General features: G+C 45.5%; 2 protein-coding genes across 6 annotated transcripts; one reads left to right on the plus strand and one right to left on the minus strand.

The window, feature by feature from the left end:
- Positions 1-3,098: 3,098 nt before the first annotated feature.
- Positions 3,099-7,266, plus strand: brf2 (BRF2 general transcription factor IIIB subunit). Of its 5 annotated transcripts, none has more exons than XM_023837994.2 (5): positions 3,099-3,358; positions 4,505-4,756; positions 4,913-4,972; positions 5,072-5,393; positions 5,898-7,266. In XM_023837994.2, exons 2-5 carry the CDS (start codon positions 4,600-4,602, stop codon positions 6,808-6,810), a joined length of 1,452 nt encoding a protein of 483 aa, XP_023693762.2. In that variant the 5' UTR covers positions 3,099-3,358; positions 4,505-4,599; the 3' UTR covers positions 6,811-7,266. The 5 variants fall into 5 exon arrangements, with proteins under 5 accessions (XP_023693762.2, XP_023693765.2, XP_072570769.1 ...); XM_023837997.2 differs by lacking the exon at positions 3,099-3,358 and adding an exon at positions 3,365-3,580; XM_072714668.1 differs by lacking the exon at positions 3,099-3,358 and adding an exon at positions 3,587-3,793.
- Positions 7,267-8,424: 1,158 nt separating this feature from the next.
- LOC111857304 (prolactin-releasing peptide receptor-like) lies at positions 8,425-14,371 on the minus strand. The gene is made up of 3 exons (XM_023837998.2): positions 14,147-14,371; positions 11,011-11,496; positions 8,425-9,527 (listed from the first exon to the last, which is right to left on the minus strand). Exons 2-3 carry the CDS (start codon positions 11,469-11,471, stop codon positions 8,867-8,869), a joined length of 1,122 nt encoding a protein of 373 aa, XP_023693766.2. The 5' UTR covers positions 11,472-11,496; positions 14,147-14,371; the 3' UTR covers positions 8,425-8,866.
- Positions 14,372-18,855: the final 4,484 nt, after the last annotated feature.

The raw sequence follows: 18,855 nt of genomic DNA on the forward strand, positions 1-18,855 counted from the left end.
CATTCATTGAACAAAACAGCACACTGAAATAGTAGCCACAATATTCCCAGGAAAATTAGTTTGACAGCCCTGTACTCCTGCAATCCCCTGCCATTTCCATACCTCATGCACAACTGGATGCTATTGTAAATGTGACCGATTCTTACCTACACCGATTATCTCGCTTGATGTTCTTTACACTAGAGCGGTCACAGGTGCCTGTGGCCATATGAGAACTAACCATGTCTGTGGCATTTATTTCTAGCTGCGGGGTTTTTTATGTTTGCTGGGGCCTAAATGACTTGGCATCATTGTTTGGGAATCTTGTTAAATCTTCTGTCAGGGATTTTCGTCACTCGTTCCCACCAATTGTGAGCGGAGAACAGCTTGAATCGATGAGTCCCTGGCAGGGAAATCTTGGTAAATGGGGTAGGCGGCAACTCCTTCCAAGCAGGTGATAACCCTGGCTGAGGGAGGGAAGGAAGGAGGGAGCGAGAGAGAGCGACGGAAGGAGCGCGATATCACTGCAAATGTGGAAATAATTGTCTGTTAAGGGCGTAATTGCTGCATGGAAACGGCAAAGACAGAATCGACCGGTCACATTCGTTCTTACGCCTGCAGAACACACGCACTCTTAAAAACAAAGACAGTGAAAATGGCAAAGGTGAAACAAAATCGCGGATCCGATCCACAAAGTCGATACGTGATTTGCTGAAGAGTATGGCACTTGAAAAGCTTTCTCTGTAAATCGCCACCCATGAAGACAATTTATTATTCATTCTTTATACCCTTTCTTTATTCTTTATATTGTTCTATATTGAAGATAACCACACATTTTTAACCAAATATATATATATATAGGTCTATATATTTTTCCCAGTGTGCTTGTACAATATAACTGTAATGATTTTCTTTTATTATTTTTGTGCCTTCTAACAATCTGAAAGATCACTTGTTTAGAAGGGTGAAGTCAGTTGTATTTTGTGATAAAATCTGATAAATTCTAAACTGTATAATTACATCCATCCATTCATTTCCTGAAACCACTTAATCCCAACAGGGGTTGCGGGGGGGGACCAGAGCCTATCCTGTGCACAGGCGGGAACCAACCCTGAGCAGTCGCCAACACACCACAGGGCACACACACTCACACACACACACACACAACTACAGGGCCAATTTAGACTCACCCATTAACCTATCCTGCACGCTTTTGGACTGTGGAAGGAAACCAGAGCGCATAATTACATGATTTTATATAAATATATAAACCCAAAAGTAATTTGTAGCTTTTGAACGGAATCTTGTTGGATTTTTTTATATATAGGTTGTATTTACCTAAGACCTGTTAAGGACCAGATGAATTTTTTTGTTATGTCTTGATACGTAAAACCTTAGAGTTGAAAGAAAGATGCACTTTATTTTTCACATGACTGCATGCTTAGTATAACTGTAGCGATTTAATAGATTACATTGCTGACATACGGCCTGCAAGAACGTAGGAAAAATATTGAGATTAAGGTTATAACCTGGCGCTGTTTTAGGTTATAGACACATCCAGTCGAATAATCCTTTGTTACAATTTTACAGGTAAAAATATGAAACCCTCCTTTTCTTAGTTTATCCACTTAGAGTGGTAGGCTACAATTCTGAAGTATAATAATCTGCACCAGTGAATCACTATGCTGTAAAATACAATGGCTTGCAATGGCAACTGAGAACGAACAAAATAAATGATTTGCTGGTGGGACCGAAGTACGTTTTTCTTGGTAATCGGGAGGTCAGTGAGGCAGCTGTTTGATCTGGCTGCCGTAACCCAAACTCCGGTGGCGAGTTGTGGAGCTGTGCCTATTTAGAGCTGCAGAAACGGTGACGTTGTACCCCTGCTAGAGTCATTCTTTCACCAACATTCATCTGACCAGAGTTGTGAACACAAACTGGACTTGAACTGAATGGGGGTTATAGACAGGGCCCAGTAGGGGCGTGGATACCCTGGCAGATTCAGGGGACCCAGCACTTTACAGGGGCTCTTGAATATGTAAAAATACACATAAAATTGGGAGGGTGGCATTTTGTCAGGGATCCCAGAATTTCTATGCCCAGGGTGACCCCCTTTCTGGATCCAGACAGTCCGGTTTTCCAGCCCTCTGTCCGCACTGCTGCTGAGTGTCCTCCATTTAACCCCCTGTCCTCCTCCTTCCCTCCCCTCCCCCTACCTGCCTCTCCCCCATCCCCACTCACTCAAAAAACGCAAAACTCCTGGACATACATACTAGAGGAGTCGAGAACAGGCGTGCTTTTTTTATTCTCTTCTCTCTAGATAACAAGATAAATATCAAGATAGATATACCATTCTCAGTTTCTGTAGTATGTCTGTGCGATATAGACCCCCCCCCCCCCCAACTCGTCATGGGCAGCCTCCTTTTTCAAGGTTCAAGGTCACTTTATTGTCATCAGCAGCTTCATACATGTACAAAGAGTGACGAAACAACGTTTCTCCATGGCCCCGGTGCAACATATAGTAACATATAGTGCACTTAACATTACAGTAACAGGGCGTGCAAGGTGCACACAGGCAGTAAATAAATAGTGCAGAGATGTACAGTAAGAGATGTTTTAGGCCTCAGTGTGGTCACCCTCACAGGGCTCCCTATCTGAAACTTAGATCATAGGCTGGTCTACTTCTGTTTACTTGCACACAGGTTGGTAGTTATCGTTAGATATCGTTCATCATATATCACACCAGTATAATTATACACTGTTTATTGTATGTGACATGATATTTTATTTGCCTTTGTAGAAAGCACAAGTACAGTCCAACAAGGCCATTAACTGAAATCTGTTTCACACTCCTGCTCTAATCCATTAGCACGTTTGATGGTCTTTTATTTATGTACGTGAAAAGGGTACCAGCTATGAGTGGGGTTTGTTTAGGTCATAAAATGAGACACATCACTGGAATGTTCTTTTCAGAAATGTGTCAATGTTTCATAGTTTAAAACAGATAGTATCTAACTTTCAAACACGTTTTAACATGAAATCCACTTCAGTGATTACAGGCCAAATAAACATTTAAGCAACTCGATTGATTGCATGGACAGCCTAAGTGAAAAAATGTTACTGAGACATAAATAACAAGTAACACATTAAAAAAAAAAGTCAAATATTATTTGGAGTGATGTGTGTTTCAAATTCAACAGCAACAAATATTACATAATCATAAACTAAAGCAGACCGTATGTGTATTGAAAGTGTCAATGGGATTGTGCGGAACCAATATTTGGAACCGATATACGGAACCATGAGACAGTAAATAGATTTCTACACGGACCGCACGTCGGCAGCACCAGTGTGAAAATGTAATATCGTAAATAAACCGGTAAGGATTCTCGACAACGCAGCCTCACACTTAGGAGCTAACCCGAATTAAACAGTTGTCCCACCATATTCGTGATGTTGACTTTCGAGGGTTTTGGTTACTCGCGAGTTGGCCGTGAACAATTAAACGGGAATATTTTTGGAGCTTGCCGAAAGATCGCGAAAACTCACAGGAAACGCCTAAAACAATAATGAAAATGGACTACATGAAATCATATAATCTGTAAATATTAGTGATACATAATATTTGTTTACATGCATACTATATCCGCAACATTATAAGTATTGGCTTGGGTACGCCGCGAATCTGTCTTGGCAACCAGCCTCACTCACCTGTTAGCTGTCTGACTAGAATCTCGCGTTTATTGCAGTAACTTTTCAGTAGCGTTAATTTTGTATTTTTAATAGTGGGTCCAAAATGTAGTGCTCCCACTGTGTAAGTATTAAGTTTGTATATACAAGCATGAGCGTAAATTATGTAACCCCCCCCCCCCCAATAATCAAAACCGGCTGATACAATCCATAATCATTTCTCCTTCGAAATAGGTGTTCAACCCAAATTTACGCCCTTGAATACAGGGGGGCATAATTTGGACGGTTTGTATATTACATAAAAGGTCAAGATAATGATGCAAAGTGCACAGCACAGATACTGTTTGTTTAGGAATAGATAATAAATACACTTTTTATATGATCGTTCAGGCTGGCAGACTGTTATGGGTTAGGGGTGCCTAAGTATTACTCGCGGGGATTTTCCGCCCCTAACCCCGACAACGAGTCATTTTGACCAAATGGTGGCCATTGAGAGTATAACTAATCTGCCTGGTTCATATGCAGCCTGATATCTCAGTAGCGGTTGGGTAAATGCAGGGTTGAATTTGTAATTGTATATTTGTTATTTGTTAGCCGGTGGCTCATTCCTTTATGACTTAGCTGGGCAGTACCTGTATGTATATTTTCCCGCGTTGCTGTATTTCTTAGTTGATTTCTGTTTAATTACCAAATATACACGGCCTTGGCCTGTCGTTTTAATACGGTGAGCTAACGCATTCGGCCTGATTTATTCATGTAGTTTGGCGTGTGTACCTCATCGTAGTGGTGGCGCCGTGCTTTTAAAGCTGATTATTCCGTTGTGTGCGGACTGCAGGTAGCCGCAACCCGATCGTACACGTCGCCTTTCTGGGACACCAGTCCCGAGCCCGTTTCGCCAATCCCGCCTGCCCTGCCCGGGCTGCTGGACAGATGATGGGATCTGGCCGTAAATGCCCGGACTGCGGCTCCTCCAACGTGGTGGAGGACGACCTGTACTCGCAGCCCCAGCTGGTGTGCACTGACTGCGGCTCCGTGGTGTCCGAGGGACAGCTCACCACCACCCGCAGTGAAGAGGTTCAAGGGACAAGTATGCAAGACGCTTTGAACGTGTATCCGTGCGACCCTATGCACCCTGGAGTCTCTAAGCTGGGAGATTTTTACCCATTTATTTAAGATGGGTCCTTCTGTTAACTTTTTTGAGGCTTTGTGTCAATTTAATTATTTTTTTCCCCCACTGTTTCAGTTGTCCGATATAGTCAAAGTACAGCAGTTGACAAGCAGCCTTGCAGGAATCAAATTAAAGGTAAGTCCTTTCATTTAAGCCCCGTCACCCAGCTGTAAACCCTGTTTGGCAGAGTTATGAATACAGGATTTCCACTGACACCGACCACACCACCCACAGGCCTGAAGCGTGTCCGCGCACTCTGCCGCATCCTGCGCCTACCTCCCGTCATCGAGGAGACGTCAGAGAGCCTGTTCGCTCAGGCCTACGAGAGTACGGACTTCCTGCACGTCAGCCTGCCGAAGAAGGAGACGCTGGCCGGCTGCTGTGTGCTGCTGGGCTGCCGGATGCAGGGCTGGCCCGTCACCATGGGAACGGTCACCTCCCTACTGGACACAGACTCCTGCCTCATGGGGACGGTGTATAAGATGGTGGTGAGCACCCTGAAGCTGGAGTCGCCCCACACCAACATCATGGACCTGATGGAGGGCCACTGTCGAGAGTAGGTGGGGGGGTGATGGTTCATTATACAGGCAGCTCACTGTCCTCTGACACCTGCGTGACTGAGTTTGAGTGCTTCTTGGGTCTGTACTTTAAGGAAAAGACCCCCCCCCCCCCCCCATGTGGAGATGGTTAATAAATCATAAATAGAGTTTTTTCCAGCACTGTGTTTACTGGATGCCCTGTACTGGTTCTAACACTCCAGTTTATTTGTTTATAACCACATATGTATCCTTTAAATGTAGAGCTTTGTAAAGTATAACAGAACCTAATTTAATTTTTAATATGCCTCTTGTAGCCATGGTGGACTGCTTGTCAATGGTCTGTGTACCCCCTGTGAATCGCTGGGCTTCTCGCTATTGCTAAACAAATAACTGCAACATAAGCATGTGCTTTTGTTTGTAGGCAGTCGGCATGGCAACTGGGATGATGCATGAAGAGGATGTTGTGTAGCAGACTAGCAGTGAGGCTGTCTCTCACCAGTTTTGGATTTGTGTTCTCCAAGGTACCATCTGAGCCCCCCAGGTGTCCCGGAGGAGTTCTGTGAGAGCGCGGACCGGCTGGCCAGCCGTGCCTCGGCGCTGGTAGAGCTGGCATCGGACACCTGGCTGATGACTGGTCGCCACCCGGTGCCGGTGATGGTGGCGTCTGTGTACCTGGCCTGGCTCTCCCTGAAGCCCTCTCCGGCACGCCTGAAGCTCTCCCTGGGCCGCTTCTGCCAGATGGCCAAGGTGGCGGTGCCAGGGCCGGCCTCCAAGCGCGTGACGGAGCTGAAGGAGGTACTGTGTCGGCTTGGCCAGGAGCTGCCCTGGCAGAAGGGAGCTGTTGTCAGCCCCCAGAAAGTGGCTGCGCTGGTCGGAGACGTCTTGAAGCATCGGATCTCATTGCTGAAGCGGGCAATTCGCAGCCACGAGGATGCACTGGCCATGGACTCGGTCTCTGGCACTGAGGGTCTGGATGTGGCCAATACCCCGAGTTCCACGCTACCCCTTTCTCTGTGTACCGATGGTGTGGCCCCTATTTGTGAGGATCTACCGATTGGCTCCTCCCCCTGTTCTGAAGGACAGCCTGATTTCCACCAATCACAGCTCCCTACACCCCATGCCGAGGGCTGTCAGACGGTGCAGAGTGTGCGCGATTCAGAGGACGTGGTCGTCACGGCGACGGGATCAGCAAAGAACCCAGAAGCGAGAGGGGAACCGGCCCGCGGCTCTGCAGAACACTGGGGCAAGAGGCACCCGTTTGTTCCCCCGTGCGCAAGGAACCCATCAAAGAAACCCAGGCTGGCGGAGACGGGACCAGAGGTGACAGGAGATGAGGAGATTTCGGACAGCGAGATCGAGGGGTACCTCCGCACACCACTGGAGATGAGGGAGTTTGCCGAGACCCAGATGAAGCTGCAGTCTGACAGTTACTGACCTTTCTTCTTAAACAAGGTTCAGGATCACCTGCAGTCATGAGTCGTCTGAAACTGGGAGTGTCAGACAGGGTCTGGTCCATCTTCTCTGCTGGACCCCGTTACGTTTTCCTGCAATGTGGCCTTGAAATGGCTACGTTGTTCAGATGTATCGAATCATAGGGCTATTTAGCGAGGGACTGTCGAGCGAGAAACCTGGCAGCCCACGGAGAGAACACCTGTTAAAATCTAATATTGTAGCTTTTTGCATTTTGGAACTCTTGTCAGATGTGTGGATATACCTCATTACTTCCAGGAGTGTGTTTTTCACATTATCCTTTGAACAAAGAATAGAGTTTGCATCATTTGGATGATTCAAACGTGTTCATGTTTTCTTTACTCAAGAAGACTAGATTTTGGAACTATTACTTGCTGCCCTTTTTTCTTTTTAAATTAAATCCTTAAAATTTATTCTGAATGATTTGTCATTGCTGGTATAAAATATCTGAAGTTCTGATTGTGAACCTAGACACCTCCACCAGAAAAAATAGCCAGTTCACCTTCTATCGACACTCTGAGTCACTCACAGGGAATCAGACTGTCAAAGCCTAAATTGCAGTTACCTGTAGAAATTAAAAAACTTCCTTCAGGTTTGTTTTGCAAATGATTAAATTTATGCTAATAATAATTTTGTAAAAAAAACAATTACAGACATGTAAACAGCAACTGTGAATTAAGAACAATCAGTGTGAAGGCCACTATGGACTCACCCATGCAGTGAGGGAGGTTATGGAGTGGAAAGATAGAGCTGATGTATTAAAGGCGCCATATTCAATTGATACTGCAAGTATGAGGGCCATACTCGGATGTCTTTTTTTGCAAGTTAGGTGTTTTCATAATACTGATACTAATATTTAAACTGGCGTGTCAAGACACTTGAAGTGCTTTTTTTGCTGAATCAATTAGGCAGCCACTGTGTAGCTCCCACCTAGATGATGTGACAGCAGCCATTCTGCACCAGTACGCTCACCACACAGTAGCTAAGGTGGTGAAGGTGTAGGGGAGAGTTCACCAGTTAGATATAAGCAATGATTAGGGGGGCAGATCTAATAGGGCCACAGTGGGCAATTTTAGCCAGGAGATCTGGGTACCACCCCTACTCTTTCCAAAGATGCCCATGGATCTTTTATGACCTCAGGGCGGCAGGACCTTGGTTTTGCATCTCATCTAATGGCACCATTTTTACAGCACAGTGTCCCCATCACCACATCACTTAATGGGCTCTTGGTCACGCCAACACCTCTCCCAGCAGCAACCCAGCTTTCCTAGTTGGTTTCCCATCCAATTACTGGTCAGGCCCAAACCTGCTTAGCTTCTGGTGGATAACTGAGTCTGAGCTGCAGGTACTATGGCTGCTCTGGCAGTTATTTAACAGTGAGTTAGAGAAAAGGGGCTGTATGGGATAGCGACAGACTACCCCTCACCCACTGCATTAGTGCAGTCTGATGGATCATTTCAGCTATAATCAGTCTAAAGGGATTTTTTCTATGGGTTTTAATTGAAATTAATAGAGGTTTTTTTTTCCTTTCCCCCATGTTAGTGCACAGATATGGAAAGATACCCTTCAAAGAAGCAGTAATCACGAATGCTTTACTGGCACATAAAACCACAGCTCTGCACTGCACTTTACGCCACTTCAAACTATAGCTATTAATAATACCCGGGGGGGGGCTCATTCCAGTGACCTGCCCATTAACACCAGCATGGTTCCCAGAGGAGTAAAAATATGGGGCATTGCATGTAGACTTCACTGGGTGCACCAGTACGCAGGGCAGCACAGAAGCGATTATTATGTGGTGATTCGAGAGCAGTGGAATTATTAAAGGAAGGGGTCTTTACTGATGTGCTGTCCTTGTTTTCATCCCTTGCCCCTCACCCTCACATTTGTTTTTAAAACCTCTTTCAGTGTTCAGATAACAGCATTTGCATTTTAAGTAGTTTAAGGCCGGCCTGGAGGATTTACCTGATACACAGGCACATGCCTGGAGTCCAGCCCTTAAAATGACCCCGGAAACGCATCAGAGAACCACGCTGGCTGTGGCACAGCGGAGGGCCGGCGCAGGCACGTCGACACGGTGCCTGCGCAGGCGGACGCGGCGGCAGGCGAGCATCCTGCGCAGCTCGGCGCGGAAGCGGTCGTGCAGCCAGGCGTAGAGGAAGGGGTTGCAGCAGGACGAGCTCATGGCGCAGAGGTGGCAGAGCAGCTGGATAAGCAGGAAGTAGCGCTTGTCGATGAGCCGGATGTCCACGTCGCGCAGCACGTTGAAGACGTGGATAGGCAGCCAGCACACGCCGAAGGCCGCCACCAGCAGCGCCACCAGGCGGAAGAGCTTGCGCTTGCGCGCCCGCTGCACCTCCACCTGGCTCTCAGTGCGGTGGCCTGGCGCCACGCAGCTGCGCAGCTTGACAGAAATGCACAGGTAGGAGATGCAGAGCGCAGACAGCGGCAGCACGTAGGTGACGAGCAGCGTGCCGTAGGCGTAGGCCAGCCGCTGCCACTCCTGGCCCATCCAGAACTCCTCGCAGATGGTGAAGCCCTCCTTCCGGAACTCCACGTGGTAGGTGTGGGCCACGGCCGGGGCCACCAGGGCGAAGGACGCCAGCCAGATGCCCGTCAGCACGTAGGCACAGGCGGGCACGGAGATGCGCTTCTTCAGGGGGTGCACCATGGCGTAGTACCTACAGGGGAGCGGGCGGCGGGGAAGACCATACAGAAACATCCAGGGCTGAACCTCAAGAAGGACGAGCAGGTTCTACCTGAGAGCTGCTATGTGCTGAACCAGCAATAATCGATCTTGTTTGCTATACCGTCCCTATCGTACGGCCATGTCTTTCTGTGCCACTGTCACATTCTCTCACCTGCTGTTGCTACCAATTTATTAAAATGGTCGTGTCTCCTTGTACTTTACTCCTCATCCAGTCTTTTTTTCTCTATTTTAAATTCTCAGTGCATATACACTTATTTTTGAATGTTTCTTTCTGTTTTATTTTTTTCTCCTGTGTTGTCACCGGAGTGACATACCAAATGTCATGGCATGCTGTACGAAGACACTATTCTCTGTTCTGTTTTATGCACGATCGCTGAAACACACCCCTAACAGCTGTGCAGTTGTGCGACTCGTTTTTCGGAAGCTGTCATCAGTTTCAGCCCCCCCCCCCCCCCAGACTGGCACTGGTCACTTTAACTTATTTGTTATTTATCTATTTATTCAGTTCCACTATATTTATTCTGTCCTTGTTGTGCTATATGTTTATACACACGTTGCATTATTTACACTTCTGGGCAAATAAAAAAAAAATGAAAATGGGCCGAAGTTTCATGCTGTGTACTTTGGGTTTGGCCCATTTTTTGCCCAGGAGTATATATACAGAATCAAAAGTCTCGACACACCTATGGAAAATCATTTGTTTTTCAACTAGATAATGACTTTAAGCACACCTAGAGGTGATGTACTGTAGTAAGTATTATCCTATGAACAAGGAACAAGATGGAATTCAGAGACAGATGACCTGCCCCCCCCCCACCAACCCCCTAACCTAAACCCTACAGAGCTGGTTTGGGATGAGTTGGATTGAAGAATAAGAGCAGGTAGTCAATGGGCACCCAGAACTTGTAGAAACTCCTTCAGGACTGTCGGAGAAGCATTCCAGGTGGCCACATCGGGAAGCTGGAGGAATGAATGCCAAGAGTCTGCAATGCTGCCATCAAAGCAAAAGAGGATTCTTTTGAAGAGTTTACAATTTGAGAATATTTTGAGATGTTGAACACTTCTCTTAGTTGTTGCGATATTTGATATGTATTAATTCACTACCTCGCGGCCTAAGGTGAATAAGGTGAATAGCAGCTAAAATAGAGACCAATGCATTAAAAGCAGGTGTGTCCAGACTTTTGACTGGTATTGTAAACTCTCATGTTCAGCCCCTCTGTTGCACACTATCCTGTTTTTTGCACCTTAAGCACTGTGAGACCCTCCCCGTGTCACTCCTGTTGGATGCTCCACTGTGCTTCTGGGGAAACACCATTTCATGCTACTCTATACTTATATATACTGCACATGGCACGACAACATAAAGCCCACTAGGTTTGTTGTACACACCTATAGATTGTGTGCAAATGTTCCCTTAAATGCCGGAAGCTTGACTCGGCGCGACTCGGGCTCACCTGTCGACGGCGATGGCGGTGAGCGTGAACACGGACACGTAGACGGTGACGGGCTGGATGAGGAACACCAGGTAACAGGCGAAGCGGCCGAAGACCCAGCCGTGCGGGTTGAAGGCGTACGCCAGTGTAAAGGGCACACAGGTGGCGCACATGAGCATGTCGGAGAAGGCCAGGTTGCCGATGAAGACGTTGGTGGCGCTGTGCATCTTCCGGCCGCGACAGATGACGTGGAGCAGCAAGTAGTTGCCCAGCATGGCCACCAGCACCACCAGCACGTAGCAGGGGATGATGAGGCCTTTGAAGGACTGCAGGAGCTCCACTCCGGCGAACAGTGGGCTGCGGCCAGACGAGCTGTTCTTCACCGCTACTTCAAAGCTGCGCCTGCTGTTGTTACCCTCCCCCTCCGTGCCACAAGGGGGCCCTGGAGCCACCAGCCAGTCACTGTTTCCGCTGCCTTCCATTTCAGCAAGATCCGTCAGGTCTCACCTAGGGCAAGGTTCAGAGGTGTGCTTTGACTAGGCTGTTTTCTTTAATAGGCTGGGGTAGTTTCTCAATCCAGTCCTTGGGGACCGGCAGACAGTCCATGTTTTTACTGCTACCGGGAGTTGAGAGGCAGCAAAAATGTGGACTCTCTGAGAGGGAGCTGGGAGGAGCAAAAATGTAGTTCATCTCTGGGCCTCTGAGGACCAGACTGGGAAACACTAGGCTGGGGGAATTATTAAATGAATAAAAAATGCCTGCTAGTTTTCCTGTTTAAGAACCAACTGTTCCATAAGCAAGTATTTCATAGTATTGCGTTAACTACAGATGTTTGTTTTTCTTCCTCCATCCATCCAGTACTACTTATCCAAAGCAGTGACACGGCAATTCCAGCAAGCATAGGGCAACGCAGGGGAACCCACAAATCTGGAGGGGTGAGGTAGAGACCTGCGCGGGATGGATTTTTCAGTTCCGCTCCTGCCCGCTCCTGCAAGATTCTGTCCCGCTCCCGCAAAAAATATATATTATTTTCTCCAGCTCCCGCCCGCAAAATCCCGCAGGTAAACATATAAGTAGGTCCCGCGGTACTCCTGCGGGAGTGCAGGTCTCTAGCGTGAGGCCACAGTTTGACAGCTTACAAAGGCATGAATGAATCACTGAGGATGAGTCACAAACAAAATCGACAGAAGGGCCAGCGGAACTCACAGCTTTTACTTGACGCAAAATCAAAAAGTTCGAGTGGAAGCTTCAAAATTACATCAGCACTAGTTCTTTCAGCCTAAAAAGTTTAAATGACTCAACACATTTTTCGTCAAATGCTTTTTGACATTGGCAATAAATAATGTTGTAAAAGCTGTTATGGAGGCCCTCCTGAAAATACCCAAGTTTCCAAAAAACAAAAAGAAAACTTGTAGTTCCTCCAAGCTGTAGCAAGTAATGAACTATAAAATCATGGCTGTAAACTCTCACGGGTTAAGTGTGAGATTCCCATTCTGAGCCGGTTCAGCTGCCGCAATGCTGTGCTTTTCGTATCTTTGGATCGGTGGACAGAGTACAGCAGGGATGGGATAGGGTTACACTACTTCAATTTAAATTTGTACGCTTCCTAATGCTTTTGCGTAAACAAAGCGTGCAGTGTATGTTCGGTAGCATATGGTTCTAAGTAGTGTCAGTTTTATTGAGGCGTGTTTCTACTAATGATCTGTCTATACCCTCAATTTACTGTAGGCCTACTGTATTTGCTGAATTTTCACATTCATTAAAGTTTGAGAGTACTCAGACACTTTACCAAACCAGCCAACTGCATATTTTCATGCAACAGCATATCTATATAGGTTATACTTGCCTTCAAGGAAAGTTGTGTTTAAGAAAACTTGTTCCCTTCAATTAATAGTGTCTATATTCACCCTTTGAGGATGTTGGCTGAGTAAATACTAGAATTGGCCCTAAAAACATAAAAAATCAACACAAACAGTATCTTAATTATGACATTAGTGGGTTTGGTGACAGTGGTATGATTGGTAAACCTACAACAAAATCCCCTTAAGATTCCTATAGTTAAACTTGGAACATGTTTTATTGAACATATTTCAGTTTACTTGTAGCACATGAATTAAGCTGTCTCTGCTGTTCAGAATTAGCAAATCGCCAATCCATTTTCCGCAACCGCCTATCCAGTGAAGGAGACTGGCAAGCCGAGAACAGAAGGCACCCTGAACGGATTAGCAGTCTAACGCAGTGCACACACAATCCCTCATTAAGGATGGTTACATTGGGAAAATTCATTCATCCATCAATCTGCCCACCACTTATTGAGTTATGAACGAATCTGAGGTGGTAATTCCTAATCATGATTTTAAATGTGGATCTCTGACACAGATACGTGTTTTGATTTTAAATGTACAGTTAAATAAACTCTTGACTGTTCATTAATTAGACTCTGCAGTATAAAGATTTTAAAAGATGGTCGAGGTACTTCAAAGTTTTTTACATTTTTTGAGAATTTACACATTATTATGTGCACGCATTGAGGAGCCACTTTCCTAAGCTGCTCTGCTACGCTCTAGCGCTCGGCCTGAATCTTCTTTATGGAAACGCGAAGGTTTTCACGGCTCACTAGGTGAATTACCAGCATTGCAGCTCAGTAACGGCAGCAGGAGAAGCGTACAGCCTGTCATTAAAGGTAATTACATTAGCAACATGTCGTTACTGCCTGATGCTTGTGCGCCTGGGATAATTTGATCCCTGATCTATTTTCCATTAAAGCAACAAGAGAACGATGTAGTAAATTAGGAAATTAGCACTGAAGTTTGAAGATTGATTAAACACCCTTAAGAAACAGAAAATCAAATGCTTAATACAGCGTTAAATGCGGGGGTTGTATTGTCTATGTCTTGCTAACATACAAAAAATAAAAAATAAATAAAACACATTGTACAGACACATGAACCAGAAACGAATACATGTTACCCTCCCTACAGAAAATTATAGGATCTCTATCTTGTCATTATACTGTAACTCTTCTGATATATTTGGTTAGTTTATATAAACAATCATAAAATCAACAACAACAATAATAATACAGGTAACAAACCTTTTTGCACAGAGCATTTTGATGTTTAAAACTAACCATGCGTATATTAAGAGCATATCTGACCTTGAACGCCAAAGTGCGGCTGAATCCGGTTTCTGTAATCCAAAGTTAGCGCACTTTGCGGACCTGTGGAGTTTGCCGGGATCCACCTCGCTGTCTGGGTGCAGGAGCGCGCCAGAGGTCTCCCGCAAATTCATGTCACTCCAGACTGCTGTGTACTGGGAGACAGAAAAGGTGGGGTGGTAACAGAGAGCGAGAAACCGAGGGAGCAGTCGGTCTGCCACTGCCTTTGAATTCTATTTTTTAAAGGCGCGGAAGCTGCAAATCGTGGTATTTAATGTATTTTATATTCTGATAAACATTGTTTTGCACCAGCATGCATACTGGTAGCCCCAATGGACTCAAATCTGTCATCGTGGCAAGAGGTGACTCTACCAAATACTAAGACGTAGGGCTTTAATAATGCAAACGGAATACTTCAGTTTTATTGTTGTCTTTGTTTCCGCTATCAGGAGATGAGCAATTAATTTCTTAGGTTAACTGTTTTCTGCTCGAGTGTGTTAATTTGCAATTTAAATAGTAACTCGCTCTCAGTCACTCTAATGTTGTCCTACAGATAGCGAAAGGAGTCAAGCGTGGGAATTCGGGGGAACCAATGCCAGGATTGTTAAAATTGTTCAAATTCTGGCTAATATACCCAGGGGATGGGGGACACATGACCATCCATAGAAAGATACATTTTAGCCACGCGACCTGGGTTGTTTTTTTTTAATGGTGGCCCAAAGATCAGTAATGTGAAACTAAGGTGTTTTTCTGGATTCGTCTGTAGTCTCTGGCCCCTTGCTGGCTGACTTTGTTGCCAATCCGTGTGCCTGATCATGTCCCGTGAATTTCAGCCTCAGCCGGCACAGAGGAAGCTGTAGGCTGTCACAGACAATCTGGGAAGAAAAATACTTTATATATATATATATATATATATATATATATACACACACACACAGACACACAGGATGAATCTGCAGAGCAAGCTGCTGTTTGGTGGCAGCTAGATCAGTCATGTTGAGCACAGAAGTAGCAAAGAGGTCCGTGTAACACACAGTGAAGGGACAAACAAAGCACTCGAATGGACTTTCCATTGTCTGGCTGCTCCCTTTGCTCAGGTAGCCTGAGGCGGTATGAAAGGGTAATCAATGTGGCGGGTGTGCCACTCCTCTCATCTCTGCTCGTCGTGCCCCATCCCAGTGCCCTGCATTGCTGTGGCGGCCGTGTTCGACCCATGGAGACATTGAGTGCAATCGAGGCTGGCTGACAACAGCACTACAGACGTGTCCATTCGCCGCTGGTGTTCTCTGGTGGCTGGTAGGGGGCATCGCTGTCTGTCTCCTTGGCAGAACGATAACCTGCCCCCGAGCTGCAGTCCCTCTGCTGAGATCAGAGACTCACCAAGCAGGTACGACGTCCATGAGGATTCATGAGGGTCCGTGAACCTTTATTTGGGAGGTCCCCCTACCAACTGATAATTTAATTTCCTTCGCGACGCAGGTAACTGGGGGGCTCTTAGGCAGCTGCCTGATGTGCCAACAGCGAGGGCCAGCCTGGCACATTGGGTACAGCTCCATAGGCCAGAAGACAAACCCTACACCCACACTCTGACAGTAACGAGCTCCCTGGGGAATGTCTTCCTAAAGATGATTTTAATCAGAACATTATTGTCTTCATACACGTTTACTGCATTCCAGAATCGGTCTCCATGACATCTGTTCCCTGGGCTTCGTGGACTGCAGGTGCTGGGGACGGGGGGCGGGGGGGTCGGCTACGTGAGCTGGAGCAGCATGTTGCCTCGTGAGCCAATACCATTCGTCTCCCCGCGTTGTCACGTTGCCTGAAGACATTTCATCTTCTCTTCCTAGGTGAAGCTAATAATGCTGTGTCTCCCATATACCCTGAGAAACTCTGTAATGCACTCATCCATCGATCTGCAGCCTCACAAACATTTGGGGATCATTTATGGTATGTGACTGAAAAGTGAAAGGCGATGATCACTGCCTGACTGTTATGCTCTCTGGGTAGTGTGTCGCTCACTGGGTTGGGAGGCTTTGATTGAAAGTCGCTGGTTTAGATCCCAGGCTCAGAGTGATATCACCACTGGACCGCACAGCTACTCCCTCAGTCCCTCTAGGGGCCGGCAGACCCTGCCTTCCTCATTGTATGCTGTTTTGAATAAATGCCTAAAATTCAACTAAATGCATTTTTTTTTCAACCTTGTAAGGCCCCCATGGGGAAAAATTCACATGCTTCTTGTGAAGTTATCGATACATTATCTTCCGACCTTCTTCCCAGCATTAATTGCATTCTCTTCATGAGCACATATTAATCTCCACAAGGGCTTTTCCAGCTTAGCTAACACAGAAACGTCTTTCTAAGAAGATTTTTTAAAAATTATCTCTCCTAACTGATGTTTCTGAAATATTACAATCTACTTACCAATTTTTAAAAAATGTTTTCTGTTATACATTTGCTCGTTCAGGTCAGGTAAGGAGTCCTTCACATTGCAATTCAGTTTGTTTTAATAGTAATGCTTTTATTTCCCTCTACATTATTTCCAGTTTTCGCTGTTTAATTGTGTGACCTTTTGTGGTGGTGTCATGCAATTAGCATTAGCGGAAAGAGGTATTTCATTAAATGACATTCGTGACTTTTGGAATAGTCTGGAATTAACAGTTATCTCCCTCAAATCGGGCATTAATACAAACTGAATCTTGGCCCACAATTTGAGCTACATCTTTTTCTTCATCTGAGTCCTTTTGAAACCCCATACAGAGGCAATCGCTCCTCTAAACCTTCTTTGCCTCACCCTTCTTATTCCTCTCACGCAGCTCTGCTACTTTGACTGTGAACTGCCCATAAAATTGTGCCATTTTTTAAATCACTTTTTAACAAATCCCGTATGTGCAGCAGCCATTTCTCACCTTGTTTAGCATATTCATTTTGCCTTTGGCATAACAGGGCAGATGTGCCCTTTGGCTACACCAGAGCTTGTTGTCTTTAGATGTGAATTGCAAGGTTCTCCTCACGGCCATTGAGAATCATCGCTCCCCCTGCTGGCTGGTGGAGTTAAATGCCCAGCCCTACCTGATGCATCATCAAATGTCAGGCTTTTCTTCATGTCAGGAGAGTGGACCATATCTTCTTCCATCAGCTTTTCACACCTATCCACTCCCGACCCTCTGGAGCTTCTAAATGAACGATGCCATCAATCCATTTGTGGCTCTTCGGCTAAAACAGGGACAGGGCTTACCTTTAGAAGAATAATTTAGCTGTTTATCATTGCAGGAAATAGTTATCTACTTTGTTCCTCTGCCAGCACTACAAATGAAAGCATGCATTTTCCTGTAGGGTTATCAAACTTTAATCTGGCTTTCCATTTTGTCCCTTTTTTTGTGCATGTTGCTCTGTTTCATACAAATGAATCCTACAGCAGTGTTTCCCAACCCAGTCGTTGGGGGCCCTGAGACTGATCACATTTATGCTTCCTCCCAGCCCCCTGCCAGTCCTCAGGGATCCTCACACAGTCCATGTTTTTTTGCTCCCTCCCAACTCCCATGGGAGACAGCAAAAATGTGCACTGTCTGACAGGGAGCTGGGAAGGGGCAAAAACATGGACTGTCTGGGGTCCCCAAGGACCGGGTTTGGAAACACTGTCCTAGAGGACTGAAGGAAGTGGTTCCTTGTTACCTCAATATGGAGACTGATTCCATTCTTCCTTGAACCATCACTGGGCTCGGCAATAGTAGCTGACAAGCAATACAATTAAAGTTTAAATGATGCCATTTAAATTCTCCAGGCAATATTAATTAAGGTAATCTTCCGCCTACTGGCCCTTCCTTATTTGCATTTGAACTGACTGAGACCAGATTGCAATTGATCAACAGGCAATAACCAAATCGTTTTTGAGACTGAATGCCAAAGCTATGAACAAGATAAAACCCCACTGTCAATCCCGGCTGTATCTCCAGGCACTGGTTTTTGTAGAACAATGCTGGCAAGTATTGGCAGGATCTTGATGTGTAAATGTTTGCTATACCAGTGTCTGTCCTTCCCACTGCCTGTTTTTCATCTGTTTTTGAGACTTAGTACCTGTACTAAGATGTAACGGAGGTTTTGTGAAGCTGTCCAAACGCTCTATAGTGTGCCGCTGGGTTTTGAGTTCAGATCCGAAAGTCTGACGCATCTTCCAAGTACTGATAGATGTGGGTCTGAGTGAAGATCCTGATGGACGGCGACCAGTAGTGGACCCGTTGGGACATCTTCGTGATGAGGCTTTACCTAGAAGAGAAAAACGCTTTAAAGTGATATATTATGACACTTTGATGAACCAGTCGTATCCTTATTGAAGTGTTCTGTCAACTAACTACACAAAGCAGCCAGGAATTCACAAAGCCCTTCTTCAAGTTAAAGGTCCTTCAGCTCATTATGGGTATATCAAGGAGAAGTACTAACCATTACCTGTCCCTTAACTTATCTCATTGGTAACAAAAACTGAAATGTTAACAAGAGTTGGACAATAAAACAACTAACCACTACTGTTCAAGTTAACGTCAGGTTTTCATCGTGTATGTATTTTTTTTTATCTGTTTTATAATTCCAGCTCTTTATTTTTTTTTTGATTGGTTGATTTTTGAGGCAATTATTTCTCAGAATCCATAAGGCCCCTATTAGCCTCCCTCTCCCTGTCACTTAGTGGAGTCATCCGGAGACATTTTAATTAATCA

Source organism: Paramormyrops kingsleyae, chromosome 7, assembly GCF_048594095.1.
Source record: "Paramormyrops kingsleyae isolate MSU_618 chromosome 7, PKINGS_0.4, whole genome shotgun sequence".
In the NCBI taxonomy this organism is placed as follows: Eukaryota; Metazoa; Chordata; class Actinopteri; order Osteoglossiformes; family Mormyridae; genus Paramormyrops; species Paramormyrops kingsleyae.

What these genes read in the sequence shown, in the direction of transcription:
- brf2 (XM_023837994.2), top strand. Translation starts at nt 4,600, where the DNA reads ATGATGGGATCTGGCCGTAAATGCCCGGACTGCGGCTCCTCCAACGTG. An exon ending in TGAAGAGGTTCAAGGGACAA is followed by an intron (nt 4,757 to 4,912) that starts GTATGCAAGACG and finishes CCACTGTTTCAG; the next exon opens with TTGTCCGATATAGTCAAAGT. An exon ending in TTGCAGGAATCAAATTAAAG is followed by an intron (nt 4,973 to 5,071) that starts GTAAGTCCTTTC and finishes CACCACCCACAG; the next exon opens with GCCTGAAGCGTGTCCGCGCA.
- LOC111857304 (XM_023837998.2), bottom strand. Translation starts at nt 11,471, where the DNA reads ATGGAAGGCAGCGGAAACAGTGACTGGCTGGTGGCTCCAGGGCCCCCT. An exon ending in ACCGCCATCGCCGTCGACAG is followed by an intron (nt 9,528 to 11,010) that starts GTGAGCCCGAGT and finishes GCTCCCCTGTAG; the next exon opens with GTACTACGCCATGGTGCACC.